The 19,947-nt window shown below is 41.5% G+C and overlaps 1 protein-coding gene across 1 annotated transcript in view; it reads left to right on the top strand.

Annotated features, from left to right (window-relative positions):
• LOC100944385 (prothymosin alpha-like) overlaps positions 1-19,595 on the top strand; it is a 103,739-nt gene extending 84,144 nt beyond the window's left edge. Inside the window, exon 2 of the mRNA XM_012803529.1 lies at positions 19,377-19,595. Coding sequence (XP_012658983.1) covers positions 19,377-19,595 — 219 coding nt within the window. The remainder of the gene's footprint in view (positions 1-19,376) is intronic.
• Positions 19,596-19,947: the final 352 nt, after the last annotated feature.

Below are 19,947 nucleotides of genomic sequence, written 5' to 3' on the forward strand. Positions count from 1 at the left end.
AATTCCTATTCAATAAATGGTGCTGGGAGAACTGGACAACCACATGTAAAAGACTGAAACTAGACTCACAGCTTTCACCACTTATAAAGATTAACCAAGATGGATAAAAGATTTAAATCTAAGACATGAAATAATAAAAGTCCAAGAAGAAAACGTGGGACAGACTCTTGAGATGTCGGCCTGGGGAAAGATTTTATGAAGAAGACTTCAGTGGCAATTGCAACAACAACAAAAATAGACAAATGGGAAATTTATTAAACTGAAAACAACTGCACAGCTAAGGACACAACAAGTAAAGCAATAAGACAACCTTCAGAATGGGAAAGGATCCTCAAAGAATTCAAATTAGACCTCCATTTGATTCTGCAATCCCATTACTAGGCATCCACCCAGAAGAAAAAAAAATCATTTTATCATAAGGACATTTGCATGAGATTGTTTATCACAGCTCAATCTACAGTCACCAAGATGTGGCAACAACCTAAATACCTATCAACTCAGGAATAGATTAATAAACTGTGGTATATGTATACCATAAAATACTATTTGGCCTTTAAAAAGATGGAGAATTTACATCTTTTATATTAACCTGGATGGAATTGAAACGCATTCTTCTTAGCAGAGTATCACAAGAATGGAAATGCAAGTATCTAATGTACCCAATACTAATATGAAGCCAATGGATGATCTAATACACACCCACATAAGACAAAAACTCCATTAAATTCAAGATGGGGGAGGGGATCTGAGGGCTGGGTGGAGAGGAAAAGAGAGAGGGGGATGGATGTGCTCCCACTTAGTGGACACAACATGAGGGTATATGGCACACTCCTGGGAGTGGGACACAACTACAACAGGGACTATACCTAACAAATGCAAACACTGTAACCTAATTCTTTCTACCCTCAAATGAATCTGAAATTTAAAAAAAAGAAAAGAAACTTACTCTAAGGTATAAGCAAAGCTTTCTTCAATCTGAATTATACTGCTGGCCCACTTCAAATTATGCTTACTTTTTAATTCCATCACTTCTTAGACCCTTGAGAAACCTTACAGCCCCCTAACTGAAGAGTTCAAAGCAGATTTGTGTAATCAGATCAGGACATCCCCTGGTCTGAAGATAAGAACACTGGGGACAGGAGGACAACAAGACCTTTTCCCATCACAAAACCAAGTAGCATTTACTTCTTCTGTAGAAATCAAACAGCCACATGCCCAACCACATTGGCACTCGTTGTAAGACTCAATAACTCTGTTCTTAATTCTACACAGTGGTGTTAATTAAACTAGAAAAACATTTCCTGCCAGTCTCTGTGTTTTCCTACTGTGGGTCTTGACCAGGTAGGAGCCATCAGGCCCTTGCTGTGACCTGCAGTCAGTGTTGAATTAAATCACAGAGAAGCAGCTTTGGCAGGAATATCCTTTAAATAAAAGCATCAAATTAATAACAAACAGAAGAGGAAATAAATTTCTGGCAGAGAATGCAATCCCAAGCCACATACTTATTCTGCTGAAAAATGAATGTTGGAAAGCATATGAATTTTAAAACCCAAGTGAAATTAGTGTCTCACACAATGAAACACAAAGGAATTCCTCATAGATAAATCAAGTAAACAACAGGATATTTCCTTGTGCAATAAAGTAAGTACCCATCTTATCAGTTTATTTCTAAACAAAAAAAGAATGTTCATTCTTCAAACTCTATGAAGCTGTTACAGAATAGACTACCACTCTAGTAGACACTACATAGTAGTCTTGAGATGTCAGATTTTATTTGCACTGGAAGATTTGAAGTACCCCAGGCTATTCCTAGACCCACTTTACACATGTATCCTTGGGACTATTTGTTGGAGAAGAGGGACATGAGGAACTAGGTGATCTATAACCTAGGGGCTTTTGCTGAGTCTTCTGGAAAGCTGATTTCAGGCATCATCAAGGAGGTGCAATGGTTCTACCTCACAACAGTCCACAGATCACTTACAGGTTGTAAGAACTCCTCTGAAGATGCCAGCCACAGGGTACCCCTGCTATCTTTTGTCTCAAGCACCACTGGTTCCTTCTTCCAAACTAAAGTACCTCATTTCTATACTGGCTCACTCTGATAGAGCTCACAGAGTGAGATGTATCAGCTCACTCTGATACATCTCCCTGAAACCCACACTCAGCACAAGAGTGGACACAAACTAGGTGAGCCAATTCAATGTTTCAGGGACTTCCTTGAGACTGCTGCCAGGGGTGTGCTGTCAGGGAAGATTGTGTCTTTTGGGGATCACAAAGGCAACAAGTGGTTACCTCATTCATCATGTGGAGGAGCCAGTCCAAGCAGTAGGAGAATGGATCCTGGTGGCATTGTTTAAGCTCCTGGATCCAACCAGACCTGAAGCTGATGCACTCCCAGATTCTGAAGTTATGACAGCTAACATATGTCATTTATGCTTATGCAATTTGAGTTTTCTTGCTTATTACCAAAAATATTAAATCAACTATTTTACTGCAAACTGGACCCTGAAAGAGCTATTTCAGATGAAATACTGAGCAGGTATTTCTGGGTACAATTCAGGAGGCCCTTGTAGATCTGTCCTTCTGTCTTTTGAAGGTCTATATTCAACAGATGTGTACAGAATCCTGGAGCAAAAGGCAGAATTATTTTGAGCTGTCCCCTGAACCTGGTGCTAAAGAAAAAACTGTTAAGTAGCCTTCAGCTGAGCCCTAGAATAAAAAAGTGAAAGTCCTTTGGGAGCAGCACCAAAATCCTCCACTGCCACCAAAGTCCACCAATTTGCTCTGTCATCTCTAAAGGACAAAGAATCAGGCAAATTCAATGATCAGGTACCAGCAGCGTATAGAGTCTTGGTAATAAGATAGAGCCCAGAGGCAAAAGACCCCAGCAGTAAGGAGACACCCACAATTAGCATCAATGAAGAAGCAGAAATCTAAGCATCCCCAATATCTGGAATTGAAAGTTACTGTCCCTGAGAGAGAAAATCAAAAAAAGTAGGACCTCAATGTTAGAGCAAATGGGATACTGAAGTCAAAGTCCCTGGATTCAAGTGTCAACTTTGACTTTTATAAACTACATAACCTTAGGAAGTAGACACTTAGTTCTCTCACCTACAAGGTGGGGGTGTTAATAATAATAATTACAAACCAGGCATATACCTGAGTTGTTTTTTATCTCTACTATTAGAGTTCTATACCTTCTGAATCATGGTGTAGTCATCTGTTTATGTCTGTCTCCCAAACTCTGCTCCTTAAGAGATCTTTATCCCTCCTCCCTAACACAGTACCATAAACTCAAAATTACATACATGAGAAGTTATTAAAATCAGGCACTGCCCCACACCACATTGTTATATAGAACCACCAGACATGAAACAAAGTCAGAGACCTAGAAATAACAGGACAAGACGTGAACCAAATTACCAGACCTGAATACAGCAGCAGAGATCACTCAGGGGAAGACAAGAATCTTGGACACTGAGCAGGCTGCCCTGAGGCTAAACCCCCCAAGAAACAGGAATCAAAGCCTTCCTGAATGAGAACCAGATTGATCCCATACTTCTAGAGCGAACCTTAGTTATGCGCCCTTAACTGGAAATATATCAGGGGTATACAGAGTGGACAAGTATTTCATTACAATAAATTGTTGGAAGAAAACAGTAACTGGAAATACCTAAGAATAGCTGGTGGTCCAGACAGCACTATTATTCCAGCATTTGTCATCATTAAAGAAGATAAGGGTCAGTTTCTATTGGAAAACGCGTAATTGTTTATACTTTCCATGTAATCTTTACTCAGAGGAATGAATTGGCATCTTCCTCCAAGAATCCAGACAGTGTTGAGCTGAGAAGCTGTGGATGGACATTTGACTCAATCACAGAGACAAGTAATAACGCAACCTTAAAGCTCGCAGCCACAGAAAGTAAACGGTGACACATGGAAACCACCACACAGTCCTAACTAGGACCTAGGCTGGACTTTGGAGTTTTAGTGATGTAAGTTCAAAATTATATGCTTCCTAAAGTTAAAAGTTATTGTATTTCATAAACTTTCCAGGCATTTGATGTTGTCTTCCATCTTGTTTTGCAAAATTAACTGTAATTTTTTATAACTATAAAATTATATGTGTCCAAAGTATTGAAATTAGTAAATAGCTCAATTGATTTCTCACAATTTTTCCTATAGGTCTATTGTACAGAATCCTCAGACTCTAACAAGATTATAGCAGATGCTCTCAACAGTCTCTGAATAATATCAGATCCCAAAACAAAGATGGTGCCCCTGGTATTTTCCACTTCCTATTCATATGATCGTATACTCATAAAGAGTATCTGGAAACAAAAAATCATATCTTCTTTCAGTACAAAAAAATGTGTTCCTTGCTTCTTCTTGATTCACTTTCTAAAGAATTTCCTTATTAGTCCTTCCATGTGAATCAGCTAAAAAAGTTAATAAATAAATAAATTACATTCTAAGATTACATCTTATTGGCCCATGAACATTTTAGTGACTAACATCTTATTTGTTCAGATTTTTTGAAACTCTATTGCTTTTTGTCAAAGGCAATGACAAAAATTATACAGCAAAATAAACAAATTCCATAAAATGAGAAATACAAAAATAAAAAAATATTAAGTGTCTGCATATAAAAAGAAGCCAAATTTAAAAGATAATGGCAAGAAATATTTGACCAAATATGGAAAAAGAGACAAAGAAATTTCAGGGTGATAATAGAATAAATCAAAATTTTCTAAGTGAAAGTCTCGATATCTTAAGAAAACAAAGACTTACTTGGTCCCCCCCCCCAAAAAAAATGTTGACATACTCAAAATGCTGAGACTTTTTATAAATAGCACTTTCCTTTTGCTTTCATTTTTTCTTTTTTATTTGTAAAATAGGAACAGACATCAATCCTTACCAGCCCATTTTTAAAGATCTACAAAAATGGTGAAATTAAAAGACATAGGAAGGTGGTGAAAATGATCCTGATGGTAATAGAGTTGGAAACATCAGTATAAACTCATGTTTAGCTTCATATAGATGACAGATAGTTGTGTGCTCCCTGCCAGCTGAGAGGGCCTGGACACAATGACACTCCAATAACAGTGAACACATCCAGCTTTTAGACCTCTGTTGTTAATACTGTTATTCAACAAAGGAACCCGAAATCCTTGGATAAACAGCGATCCTAGGGCTGGGGCAGGAAATATACAAGATGAGCTGAGCGCATCTTGTAGTGTAGAAAGTAGGAAGTGTCAAAAATGTGTTGTTTTTTGTTTTGTTTTTGTTGAGGATTCATTGAGGGGACATAAACCTGGGTTACACTGACTACATTTGTTAGGTAAATTGCCTCTTATAATTGTGTCCCACCTCCAAGAGGTGTGTCACACATCATGATCCACAACCTCCTCCCTCCTTCCCTCTCTTTGCTCCCTCATTCCCGCACCCTCCACCATGTACTAGGTCATCAATTGTCCTATCAGAATTGAGTACACTGGATTCTTGCTTCTCCATTCTTGTGATGCTTTACCAAGAAGAACGTGTTTCAAGTCCATCCAGATTAATACAAAAAATGTCAAGTCTCCATCTTTTTAGTGTCTGAATAGTATTCCATGGTATACATATACCACAGCTTATTAATCCACTCCCGGATTGGTGGGAATTTAAGTTGTTTCCACAGTTTGGCAATTGTAAATTGAACTGCAATAAACAGTCTAGTGCAAATGTCCTTGTGATAAAATGATTTTTTTTTCTTCTGGGTAGAGGCTAACAAACATATGAAAAAATGCTCACCAGCTCTAATTATCAGATAAATGCAAATTAAAACCACCCTAAGATATCACCTAACCCTGGTGAGAATGTCCCACATCACAAAATCTCAATGCTGCAGATGTTGGCATGGATATGGGGGGGGGGGGGACACTTTTACACTGCTTGTAGAACTCCAAACTAATACAACCTTTTTGGAAGGAAGTATGGAAAATCCTCAAAGAACTCAAACTAGACTTCCCATTTTATCCTATAAAAATATGTTTTAATAAACCACAAAGATGAGCTTATATCAAAGAGACACAGAAGCCAACTAAAAGAGGCAGAATCAGAACAACATAAGCAATAAAATAAAAACACTAGATCATACTCAAAGTTTAAAATAAACATAGCCAGGCATGATAGCTCACACATGTAATCCCAAGGCTTTAGGAGGCTGAGGCAGGAGGATTACTTGAGGCCAGAACTTTGAGACCAGCCTGGGCAACACAGTAAGACATTATCTCTACCAAAAAACAAAGAAGCAAACAAATGAGCGGGGCATGATGGCGTGCATTTGTAGTCCTAACTACTTGGGAAGCTGAGGCAGGAGGATTCCTTGAATCCAGGAGCTCAAGGATGCAGTGACTTCTTATGATATCATAACACTCCAGCCTGGGTGACAAAGTGACACCCTCATCTCTAAAAAATAAATAAATGAATGAATAAATGTTCACAAGACCATACTGATATAAATTAATGAGAGGAAAGAGAGACAAATCTGTGCAGAATTCCAATTGACTTATGTAGATACACTCCCTTCCAGGAGCAAAGCAAACACCCTTCTCCTTAATCCTGGACTGCTTATAGCAACTTTCTTCAAAGAGTCCAGGAGACAAAGGGTGACAAAGAGCAGCTCTACAGTGAAGAAAGCTGACACAACCTCAGCCTGGTACTCAGGGTGAACTCCACAGCCACGGCATGTTGACAGGTTGTGATGAAAATGGCACTTTGCTTCCATAATCTTCCTCTCCCCACCAAAACACCCCACACCGGAACCCCAGGCGAGGCAGGAGAAAAAGATCCAACAAATCTCCATCTACAAAACACCTGCCCAGTACTCGCCAAAACTGCCAAGGTCATCTAACATGGCAAGGACATGCTGGGCTGTCCCGGATGGGACCCTGAAACAGAGCAAGACATCAGGTACAAACTAATGAGATCTGAATCAAGTATGGACCTTAGTTATTAACAACATATCAATATTGGCTCATTAACTGTAAAGACTGTCCCATACCAATATAAGATGTTAATGATAGAGAAATCTGGGTGTGGAGTAAATGTGAACTTTCTGTATGCTTTCATAATCTTTCTGTAAATCTAAAAACCCTACAAAAAAATTTTTTTTAATTAAAATGTAGTCTCAGTGCCCGTAGCTTAGTAGTTAAGGCACTAGTGATATACACCAGAGCTGGCAGGTTTAAACCCAGCCCGGGCCTGCTAAACAATGACAACTGCAACAAAAAATAGCCGGGCATTATGGCAGGCACCTGTAGTCCCAGCTACTTGGGAGGCTGAGGCAAGAGAAATGCTTCTGCCGAAGACTTTGAGGTTGCTGTGAGCTGTGACACTACAGCACTCTACTGAGGCTGACATAGTGAGACTCTGTCTCAAAAAAATAAATAAAAAATAAAATAAAACAAAAATATAAGGCAGTGTGATTGTATTTTAGAGCTCTAACAATTTTAGAGAGTTTTTCTCCTCATAACAGTATGCTTTTATTTATATATCCAGTTTACAGGTAACTATGATTATTTCCAGATTTTTTTTTTTCAGATTTCATTCCTAGGTCACTCTTCCCAGCCTGTGGTGGTTTTTTCCAATCCCTTTTCTAATTCTGTATAGACCCTGTGTTCTTTCTCCCCCTGAGTAAACGTCAAGCTGCATCTGTAACACTTCTCTTTCCCTTTTCCTCAAAGGCATTTTCAATTTTATTTCCTTTACTGCCCAGCTTTCCAGTCCTTTGATGCTTATGTTACTGAGCACCACAGACAAAGTAGGTCATCTCAATACTGTGCGCTTCCCTGCCTCACGTGCAACTAATCGTCTTCCCACTGCATGATCCTTTCTGTGCTCCTAATGTTATAAAGAATGGCATTTTCCATCTTTCTCTAGTCACTGGGTTCTCACTTGCAGAATCACCAATTCTTTCCTTTCCTTCATCCCAGGCAATTGCCAAACTCCGTCAACATCTCCAGTCCCTCATCTCTTGGCCCAGAGCCTTTCTTTCCATTGTAACACCAACACTCTTACGTTACAAACTTGGGTGGTGTCACAGCCTCCCCGTCCTCCCATCCAGCCCAGGATGTTCACAGTGCAGCTCACAGGCCATCTTTACCAGCAGCCCCAGAGCAGTTTAAATGTGAAGCCTCTTTGGCTCCTCCCAGACCCGATTCTGAGTTCAGGGAGCTTGTCTGGAAATCCACATTTTACATGAGCTACCCCTCAAACAATTCTACTGCGCACTAGCACTTGAGAATTAGAGTCTCTGGGGATCTGTATTTAATTGGTCTGGAGGGGAGCCCAAGTCTCGGTTTTGCTTTGAATTTCAAAGGTTATTCTAATGTCAGCTGAGAAGAGAACCACTGAAGCAGGTGACTCACAAGGTTTCATCCCGTTCTCAAATTCTGTCATCTTAACCTTCCTTGAGGAAGAAACTTTGAGCCAAATGTCAAGTAGGAACCTATTTCACCAGAATAACATTTACGTATTTGCATTTTTATCTATTGATAGCTATTGTATCTATTGATACAAATTTCCCAAAATCTTGAATCTTAAAACAGCAGGCACTGATTATCTCGCAGGTTCTGTGGACAAGGTGATGGACTCAGGGCCTCTCTCAGTATCACTGAGATACTGGCCACGACTAAAGCCGTCTCAAGGCTCACAGGGGAGAGATCAAGAAACAATCCATGAATTGGATTGTATTCCAAGTTCTCTCACTCACAGAAGACCCATTCACCGTGGGCAGACCAAGGTCTTTGTTGGCTGTTGGCAGGAGCCCTCAGCCCTTCACAGGGCTCCTCCTAACACAGCTGTTTGCTCCCCCAGCAGGGGTGTCAGATCAGCAGCCCACAGGGGGCATGCAGATTATGTGAGGACATTTTTGCTTATCTGTGGTGGTGGGTATTACAAAAATCATGCACAGACCTTTCTTTTTTCTTTGCTCATCAGCTTTCGTGAGTGTTTGTGTAAGACCCAATACAACCCTTCTTCTTCCAATGTGGCACACAGAATCCAAAAGTTTGGACACTCCTCCAGGGCTCATAGAAAGAGAGGAGAAGTGGCAGTCTTCTTATGACCTCATCACAGAAGAACTATTTTACCACTTTGCTATACCCTATTCATTAGAAGCCAGTCTAGACCCACAGGCACGACACCAGAGGCAGGATTAGTGGGCTGCCTACTGCAAGATCTGTGTGTTAATAAGACAGCACTAGCTGCTAGATCCACAAATCTCAGTCCCTTAAGGTAACTGAAGTCCACGTGTTACTCGCCTAAATTAAAAATGGATGTTGCTGATAAGCAGGCATCTCTCCATCAACTTATAATTCAGGGACTGTGGGAGCCACTGAGCATACTTAACCAGCAGGCTTGATTTGCTCACCTGATTTGCCACCGCTCCCAGCCATGAGGGAGCACAGCAGATGTTCTAAAACCAGACTCTTGTCTGGCACATGATCTTCTAAGGGGCGCTCTTTGCCCTAAGGCTTCTTAATCGAGATTTTCTCAGAGCCCCCACTGCAGTCTGAGGCTCTTCCTACCAAAGCCCCTTCCTTCCCTCTTTCCTTCCGCAGCTTTCCAACCAGAATCACTGTCCCAAGGTTCTCCTTGATGCCCTTCCTCACTTCCCCTTCATCTCCCACAAGAGCTTCCCTCTATGAGCCTCCTGCACGTCTAAGGCTAGACTTGCATCTGCTGCCTACAGGACTTGAACTGACCTTGAACTGACGCAGGCAGTGGCCTGAGAAAAACAGTTAGATGGGTTGAGGACTGCTTCGTTCCACTAGGACACTTTCCCAAGTTACTAACAATGAAATCTACAGAAATTGGGCCACCACCTTAGGTGGAGGATTATCTGTACCCCATATCTGTCTTGGGTCTCGGTCCTCCTTCCTAGCTGCAGGGGCTACAGTGGAGGAGACTCTTCTTGCCCAATCCACCTTCTGGAACCTTCTCCTTGCACAAGTGTCAGAGCTGCAGCCCCTGCTCTCCCTGCCTCTCTCCCTGTTGCCCCCGGAAATCCCCTGAGCTTCTAATCCCTGCTTGGCATCTACTTAGAAGAACTTAACACAGGACCTGGCTTCTTTCGCCCATGGGTCTGCCATCTGCTAGTGTCGTCCTCTAAGGTCACTGTGCTCCCCTGCAACAAAGCAAGGTGGGAAAGTGAGCGTGAAGGTTTCTGAGCACAAGACATGGACAGGCCAGCCCAGAAAGGATAGGCACACCTCCCACTCACACTCCAACGCGCCCCAGCACCTGGGTGCACACACACAGGTGTTTCCTTATTTTACTGTGCTTCACTTCGTTGCATCTTTTGCAAATCAAAGGTTTATGGCAACCCCTTGCCAAGCAAGTCTATCAGCACCATTTCCAACATAGTGTGCTCACTTCATGTCTCTGCATCAGCATTTTTAGCAATAAAGTATGTTTTGCTAAAGTACATACATTGCTCTTTAGACACAGTGTTATTGCACACTTACTACAGTATAGTGTGACCAGAACTCTTATATGCACCAGGAAACCAGAACATCTATGTGACATGCTTCACCGCGATGGTCTATAACTAAACCTGTAGTATCTCTGGGTCATGCCTGCATTTACCCTTTTATTTTTAGTAGTTTTAACATGCCCTAGAGTGAACCACAACTTCAGTTATTTGAACCAATTTAGCTTCTAGTAAGTAAATGCATTTTATAAGAGTCCAGAATAGTTATTGCATAGCCAGTCTTGAATCATCTTGTTTTCATTTTTAAGCGAAGATCCATTAATAAACAGTATTCGGTTAGAATTCAGCACTTGAGTGTCCAGAAGGTCTCTTCTGGGCATAGACCCTTCTCAAACTACAGAAACGCAAACATTTGACTCTGCTTTGTTGGCTAAAGTTAATAGAGTTGCTGTATGCCCAATAATACAAACAGGAGAAAGTAGCAATATTTTGTAAATAGTTACCTAACAGGAAGTTAAGGTTTTCAGGGAGTGAAAGGGATGCCATCATCAAGTGTGATGGTTCTCTTAGTCCAAGATCTAAAGATGCTTTGTTTAATTTAGCCAAAGTTATAAATGTTCTGAGACACTGGCCTTGGCTACTAGACCAAGGATTGGCCATAATAGGAAATATCTCATCCCATGTTGTTGAGCCATTCCTCCTACAGGATGGCCTAACATTTCATGGACATATGAAAAGAAAGATTTATGATAATACGCGAAAAATCCATCTAGATTCTTGGGACTCTGTCCAATTTTCGGCCTATATTGTAGAGACTTTTGCCCAGAGGAATTCTGAGGCCACAGCTAATTCTTCAGTTATTTCTCAAACCACACAGAATGTGTATATTCTAGTGTCTAAATCAGCTGTAATCTAATCACCTGTAGGAAATTTTAAGAAACTTCTAGAAAGAAGTTTCCTTCAGTACATTCTACCTGTCATTTTTATGTGGCAAAGTAGATCAGGTATTAAATTGTAGAGGGCTGAGTCCCTGAGAGGACAGAAGGATTCTATTGACTCTGATGCCCAAATCACAGTTGGGGACACAAGACTGGGACTCAGATTATTAGAAATTCCTACTACTTCAATGGTTTTAGTAAATCAAAGCAAATAAAGTTAATTTCCTATCTTGCTACAACTTACTGTTAACCTTTCCAGTCTGCCTTTTAAAATTTAGCTCAAATTCTAGCACTGTGAGACATTTTACTTAGTTTAACATAAAGCTACCCTCAATTTCCTTATTTGGGGGGCCTACGACCCATCAATTTACACGCTCTCCTGCTTGTCAGACCACTGTCACATTTTATTCTGGGAAAGTCGATATTCTAAGACAGTGGGCTTAATGGTAGATATAACTACTGATAGGCATATTAATAAGAAAACTCCATTCGTATCTATTTACATTTCTAGACAATTCCCCTTGAAAGTTGAGAAGAAGGAGAGAAAATTGTGGCTTGCCAACATTTCTCTTGGTGACATCATTGGACAGGTTTTGAATGTTTGAGTTTTTGTTTCCTGGCTAATTTGGGCCATTGATTCTTCTCATGGTCCTGCTGTTATGCAAATATCACAGGTATCTTTACACAGAGGCTTCCCGTCCTGTTTTTGTCCTTTTTTATTTCAAGAGCCAGAAGTTTGTTTTCATTTCTAGTTTATTTGCTTCTAAAATAGTCTGCCATAGGTAAGAGATCCTTTAAATTGGCACTTTTCCATTCCAATTTATTTGCTTATAACTAAATTCTCTATTTCAGGTCTAAATCTATGTACAGAAGGGGACAAGCCTCCCTTTCCTTGGCTGCTAGATCTGGCCTGAATGCAGCTTAAAAGTTTCCTGGAGTCTATTTTTTTAAATCACCCCTCGATTCTCTATTTCCTTTGCAATTTTCAATCTTCCTTTCATCTCCTCAATGGAAATGGTTTCTGCAATGGTCTGATGAAATACACTGCCTATTTTTCTTCCACTTTCAAGGCCATTCTTAAATTATGCAGAGCTTGGTTATTTAAATTCTCTGCCTTCCCTACACTTTGTGCTTTTAACCATATTCCCCATCTGAGGGGCCTAACAAAAAATGAAGTAGTTGGTATGGATTGGTAGTCCAGAAAAATTCGTAGCTAGTAAAATGTCAAATTCTACAGCACAGATTTCTGTCTCTCTAGTGCTTAAAAATCCTTAATTATAGCCCTTAACTCAGTTCTAGATCATGGTGAAAAGTCAGCTTCTATACGTCAGGCTTTTGGTCTAGCAATTCTGTAATGTGATGATTCCTTCTTGAGAAAACTCTGAAGAAATGATAATTCATTGGGGGGATTAGAGGAAGGCGTGGAAGGAAAAGAAGGCGACAAAGTGGATGGTAAAGATACTGCAGAGAAGGAGGGGCAGGGGGTGGGTTCAGAAGGCGGGAACGGAAGCGAGTTGGACCTTTCTGGAAAGAGAACAACCTTGAAGGCAGCACTGTGTTCTGCTGGCCCCTCGGCTTATGGGTTGTAAAGAAGTTGACCATCACACGTTAAAGTGTTAAATTTGGCTCGGCGCCTGTGGCTCAAGTGGCTAAGGCACCAGCGACATACACCTAAGGTGGCAGGTTCAAATCCAGTCCAGGCCCACCAAACAACAATGACGGCTGCAACCAAAAAATAGCCGGGCGTTGTGGCGGGCGCCTGTGGTCCCAGCTACTTGGGAGGCTGAGGCAGGAGACTCACTTGAGCCCAGGAGTTGAAGGTTGCTGTGAGCTGTGATGCCACGGCCCTCTACCCAGGGGGATAGCTTGAGGCTCTGTCTCAAAAAAAAAAGTGTTAAATTTATTTCCTGATTTTTCTAGAGTCCTTCTTAAATGTATTAATTTTGACATGTCCAAAGTTTCCCCCAGGGGACATTGTTATTCTAAATCTAAAATACGTTTGCCACTTAGCAAGTTAAGATTATAGCACAACCTCATGTGGAGAACAGTTCCTCTCGAGGAAAGTTAAACTTGACATAGTCAAACAAGAGGCCTAAAAAGGACCATGCAGTCAACCACCAGACAATTCCTGGCTCCAGAAGATGAACTAAACAGAAAGTGGCCACCAGTCTAGCAACCTCCAACCGTCAGCCTTCCAGGCTGGTTTGGGTTATACGGGAAACACCTGCACCTACACCATTCTCTGTGGAGCACTTCTTGATGTATTCAGCAGACATGAGGCAATCCAGGAGATCACAAAACACATTTGTCATTTCTGTACAAATAGTCAAAATAATTGCATAAGCAAAGCAACTGGCACAAGAATGAGCAGGTTCATGGCAACACTGAGTAGCCATGCACGGTGGCTCACGCCTGTAATCCTAGCACTCTGGGAGGCCCACGCAGGTGAATCAGGAGCTCAGGAGTTTGAGACCAGCCTGAGCAAGAGCAAGACCCCACCTCTGCTAAAAACAGAAAAACTAGCCAGTGTTGTGGCAGGAATCTGTAGTCCCAGCTACTCAGGAGGCTCAGACAGGAGGATCGCTAAAACTCAGAAGTATGAAGTTGCTGTGAGTTATGATGCCATAGCACTTTACCCAGGGTTACAGAATAAGACTCCATCTCAAAAATATATATGTGTGTATATACCAAGTAGTACAACTCCAAACTAAAACCTCCAGTGATTTCATACATATATTAAAGTCTGACTTTTTTAAATAAATTATGTTCCTAGAAACCAAAAGCTCTAATTACCTTATACATTGTGATAGGTCTGATGGCTTTAAATAAATCCTAAGATACAAATGAGAGAATATCAAAACAAATTCAGCAACCAAAGTTCACTGAAAAACAGAGATTGATGGCTTGTAGAGGAGAAGAAAATAAACTCAGCAACAAGAACTCACTGAAACAAGATAAAGCTCACAGTGTTGCTGAGATAGACTTACCTGGCAGCAAACATAAAGGACAAGTGACATCTGGGCACAAATGACCCAATGAATATGGCTCTGAGCCCAGGGAACACACAGAATGCCACCAAGCAAGGGTCTTCAAAATGATTTCGGTGGAATCTGTGAAAGGATGACAGGATAGGACCAACACTTATACCTGAAACTAAAGTACTAAATTTACTACTTACTTAAGTAAAAGAGCTAAGCTAGTTATAGGGGCTTTCACTGAACAAAGAGACCAGTGAGACTTCACTGAGCAGAGCTAACAGCTGACTTTCTAACAGAGTGTGGGCAGTGGGCAGGAGTGGAAGGCAGCCTCAGAAACCCACTTTGTACTATCTGCAGAGACAGAGAGGCTGGCAGCAGCTTAGACGTGTGCCCACCAGAGTCGGCCCACTGCCCAGATGAATGACTCTCAGAGCATTAGCCAGCCGCTGACTGGCTTTCAGAGACATGCTCACTGAAGCAAGATGCCACTGACGGACTTAAAGCCAACTCTGTTTGCTGCTTACCATGACCACAAAATCATGAGTATTTTCTTGTAAGTGTGGGGACTTTTCCTTCTCAGTCTCTGCCACAACTTCTTGATTGAGACTCACAAAGAATTAATGAGAAATAACACGACTAACTCCAGATAGATCACACCCATCTCATCCCCTGGCCTCTGTGACTGCCACTATTTCCAAAGAAAATGCAGTAGACCTGGCCGGGCTTGCCTGGGGCAGAACCGCGCTGCCTCCTCCCTGCTGCCTGTGATCTCCAGGTGAGTGTGGGTTGGCTAATACCCTCTCTGCTTTTTACTGCAGTCCCAGGCATATAAAATACTTGTTGGGGGGGGGGGGGAGTTTGTTGTTGTTTGTTTGTTTTCTAGATGTATTCTTTTGTTTTCCTCTTTCAAAGGAAAAGTCTTTGATTTTTCCAGTCTTCTTGGACTCTGCAACTATCCTTGGCTTCCTCTGAGTGGTGGTTAGTGCATCTGCATTTGGGGACAAAATTAATGAGTACACAAGTCCCCAAAATCTGCTGATATAGATATGCACAACTTTTTAAAACAGGGATTTGCTGGAGGGGGAGACAGGACATATCCAGGCAAAATATCTAAATTTGCACAGCTACATGTTCTCAATGCCAGGGGAGTGATAGAGGCCTCAAGTTCTAAAAGGGCTCAAAGGTGAGACCAACACTGTTCCCTAGGTGCCCAGGTAAGACTGATTCTAAGATCCCATTAGTATTGGGGGGGGGTGGTAGTTTTGGGCCAGGGCTGGGTTTGAACCTGCCACCTCTGGTATATGGGGCCTGTGCCCTACTCCTTTGAGCCACAGGCGCCACCCAATCCCATTAGTATTTTAACAGGCAGAGAGGAGGAAGCATTAAATATGGAAGATATGGCCTTCTAAAGAGTCAAACAGGAATTTATTTGATCCATTTAAAGATAATGAGGAAGAGATCTGCTTCTCATTACTAAGTAGAGAGTTGCAAGAGACCATTACCCTTTGTTTAACAACCAAGCACTGTGAATAAGCTGCAAGGGCATATGAGCTAAACTTTAATTCTAGAAAATAGTCCCCATCGGTAGGAGAGAAGAGACCTAGAGCTGCTCTCCTTCCTGGCTGAGCAGCAAGAAGAGGATAAATCTTCCAACGATGGGAGTAAAGAAGAGCCAGTGTACCCCACACGTGCATTAATGTACACAGTTACCATTCAATAAAAAAATAAAAAAAAATAAAAAAAAACTTGAATGAACTGCTAAAGGCCATGTGGAAACTGGAATGACAGATCAGGCCCCTGGGCGCCCCAGCCCCAGAGCAGGTCTCATGCTGACCAACCCTGTCTTTGCACTGGGCCTTCCCCACTTGCTCCAGGCATCACACGGAAAAGCTGGAGGCAGAGCAGAACTGAGAGGCTCTTCCCTTGAGGCACACAGGACCTCTTCCTGTGCAAGGCAGCCAGCTCTGCAAGGCAGGGGGTGAGCAGAAGAGCTCAGAAACAGCATCACCAGCTCTCAGCTGCCAAGAAAACCTCCAAGTCAGAGAACTTTCCCTAGCTAAAAAACGCCTGGACCAGGACTGGGAAAGAAAGTGAGCTATCTGGGAACCCAAAAGGCTGGGAGTAGACTACATAATAGACAGGTCTCCTGCCATTAGGAAAACTGGCAGCTGGACTGTATTAAACAGAGAGGTCACTGGATCTTGGCAGGGGTCAGATTCCAAGCCCCACAGAGAAGAATGCCCTCATTCTGCTGTCTAAATATTCAAAGCAAGTGGTGAACAGAATCCAAGCCATAAAAACGTCCAGTCTTAGCTCAGCTGCAGATAGGACTCACTCAACTGCCCCAATTCCAGCAGCCTGAAACGAAAAAGGATAGGCCCATTTCTGGAAATAAGCTTTTTTCCTTCAGTCTCCACCTGTTCTTTTATACAAAATGTCCAGCATGCATCAAAAATGGGGAGGCACACAAAGACGTAAGAGAAGGTGATCCGTGGACAAGAAGAGAAATAATCAATAGAGGCAGACACAAAAGTAGCCCAGCGTTTGAAATTATCAGACATGAACTTTAAATAACTATGATATAAATGCTAAAATGCCTAGTGGAAAAGATAAGACAACCTGTTAAAGGGTCAGGGAATCTCAGCAGATTTATGGAAACTAAAGACCACAAGGAAACAGGTCAGAGAAAATATGTTAAAACAGAGAAAATACATTCTCAAGGTTTCCATCTTTTGTGTATAGTGTTTTCCCCCCTTGAACTTAGGTCAGCTTCTTTGTTTTATATATTTAAAGCATAATTTTAAAAAGCAAACTTTTCTAACAAGCCAAGGACAATGATGCATGCCAGATCTAAGTTCTATTGGGATATAAATTAGAAACTTTTACCAAGTTCAAAGTGAAAACATTTCAGCTACTATAATGAAACAAAGCCATGTCCAACACATCATCTCTGTAGATCTTTCTCATTCATTGAAATATAATTTGCCTCCATTTATAAGGAACTGATGGCTCATTTCCTATTACATAAAGTATATCAAAAATGTATTAATTCTTCAAATGATATACTGCAGTCATAGAGCGTCAGCCTAGTTTGTTAAATCAACTCTTAAAACAGACGAGTTTATTATTATACTCAAGTTCATCCTCCACGTCACTAATAACTCATAGTAAAAAATGCTTTCCGGTTTATTTTACTTTTGCATAAATTAGGCGGAAAGCTGATCCACCACTGTCCTGGGTTTTACAGAGTAAAATCATGACTTTACGATAATTAAATTTACTGAGCATACCAAAGATTAATTGGCACCATTAAGTGAAGACTATGCTTTACTTCATTAAGCTCCAGACTTACTGAGGGTAATATTCCAGGCCTGTGATTCTTATGTCTTTGTTTCCTAAAGGCTTTGAGACATCTTATAACAGATCAGCCCCACGCTGATCAGTCAGATTTTCCTTCCGGAATTCTCCAAGATGGGTTACATTTCACCATGCGCATCACCTTTGCAGGTACCATCTCTAAAGGAATTGTTTGTCATTCACTCTAAAACAGGCCTGATGAAAAGTGTGAAATAAACACACAGTAAGAAATGCAAAACCTTCTTTAGAGACCAACCTAATCTTAGTATTTTATTAATTGCTTTATTAAAACAATTTCCCCAATAAGTTGATAATTATAAGAAAGGGAGGGCTTAAAATATCTCACAAAATAAGTAAGCTCTCAAAAGAATTTATAAGATCAAAATAATTTTTCCAACCATCCCCAGAGTTGTTAGTGTCATAAAATGTCTTTCATGGTTCCTTTCTATTTCATGCCCCAAATCAGATCTTACTTCTCATTTTATTTCATAAATGCAGCCTGGGAGCAAATCAGGGCAGCGGTTTGCTTAGAAAGCACTTAGCTCTGACTGCAGAGAACACTCCTTCCCAAAGCTCCCACGGGGTGCCCATCCCATCCCCTTTATGGTGGGAGAGAACGGGGGAAACAAGTCCCCAACCACTTTCTTTCCCTACTGCCTGTCTTCCTGAGCTACCACTTCACAAGAATATCGTATGTTCCACACAATGAAAGGAATTTCTCGTGGGCTTCACGGAAACTGGAACTGGTAGGAATCACAGAAGCACTCTAGAAATGGCTTGGGTTGGCAGTGGGATAGAGGGAAGGTGCCAGGGAATAAGAGAACGCCAGACAGCAAAGGAAAGAAAGAAAAGAAAATGATCTGCTTGTTAAAATCAGAAAATAGGCTCGGCGCCTATAGCTCAACCGGTTAAGGCGCCAGCCATGTACACCTAAGGTGGCGGGTTCGAATCCCCAGCCCGGACCCGCCAAACAACAATGATGGCTGCAACCAAAAAATAGCCGGGCGTTGTGGCAGGGGCCTGTAGTCCCAGCTACTTGGGAGGCGAAGGCAAGAGACTCGCTTGAGCCCAGGAGTTGGAGGTTGCTGTGAGCTGTAATGCCATGGCACTCTACCCAAGGGGACAGCTTGAGGCTCTGTCTCAAAAAAAAAAAAATCAGAAAATAAAAGTTCTTTGTGATCTAAATTATACAGCTATACAGCGGCATCATATTGGGAAAGGGGGAGGGGTGCTTACATTTCTCCACTCCCTCCCATTCTATTCCATTTTATTTAATGTCTGTATTAGTCATGAAAACCATGATCATGACATGCATGTAAGAGAGGGCTGAGCTACATTATCAGCTATCAAGGGTCAAATAGTTCGTCCCCCCTCTTCACACCTAACATCCACCAAAAACTCTATGTTTTCTATTTTCTGAGAAAGAGAAGAGGAAGACGTCAGATATTAATAGTCTGACTGATCTTGAGTTTCATAAACCCTAAGAGAAGGACAAAAAAAAAAAAAATCCCTCTGTGTCTACAAAACCCCCTCCCATCTGCACCCCACTCATTTTAAGACCCATCAGTTTGCTCCAGAGCAGGACAAATGATCTTCCTCACCCTTCACCTCCCCTCCCCTTACCAGGGTAAGCCCATGGCCATTCTTGAAGATTCTTCCTGGGTTCCAGACCTGAAGGGAGCATATGGGATGAGGAAGGACAGGGAGAAGCAGACAGCGCAGCTGGCAGTGGACTGGCCTGAGGTTCGACTGGGTGCAGAACTGGCTACTTCTGCAGCTTTCACAGTCAAGAAACTGGCTGGGGTGATGGGAACTCAGAAGGACAACTGCAGCCTTAAAGCATGAAAAAGAAGGATGCTAGACACGTCTAGGTAGTCTCTCAGTCCCCCTCTAGCTCTGACATTTCAACATTCCAAGACACTGCCCTCTGCATGGCCATGCTGCAAGTTTGCCATGAAACTTGAAAGTGTGAAGTTGCCAGATTTAGCAAATAAATGTCCTTTTAAATTAGACTCAAAGATAAACAGGGAATAATGTTTTTAGTGTAAATATAGCCCATGCATTATTCAGGATTTACTTATACTAAAAAAGTCTTCATTATTTACCTGAAAACGTAATGGGGTGTCCTGCATTTTATCTGACAACTCTAATTTAGTGGATAATTCATAAGTAATTGTTTTATTAACATAGCCACCAC

Source organism: Otolemur garnettii, unplaced genomic scaffold (assembly GCF_000181295.1).
Source record: "Otolemur garnettii isolate 467f Iridium unplaced genomic scaffold, OtoGar3 scaffold00021, whole genome shotgun sequence".
Lineage (NCBI taxonomy): Eukaryota > Metazoa > Chordata > Mammalia > Primates > Galagidae > Otolemur > Otolemur garnettii.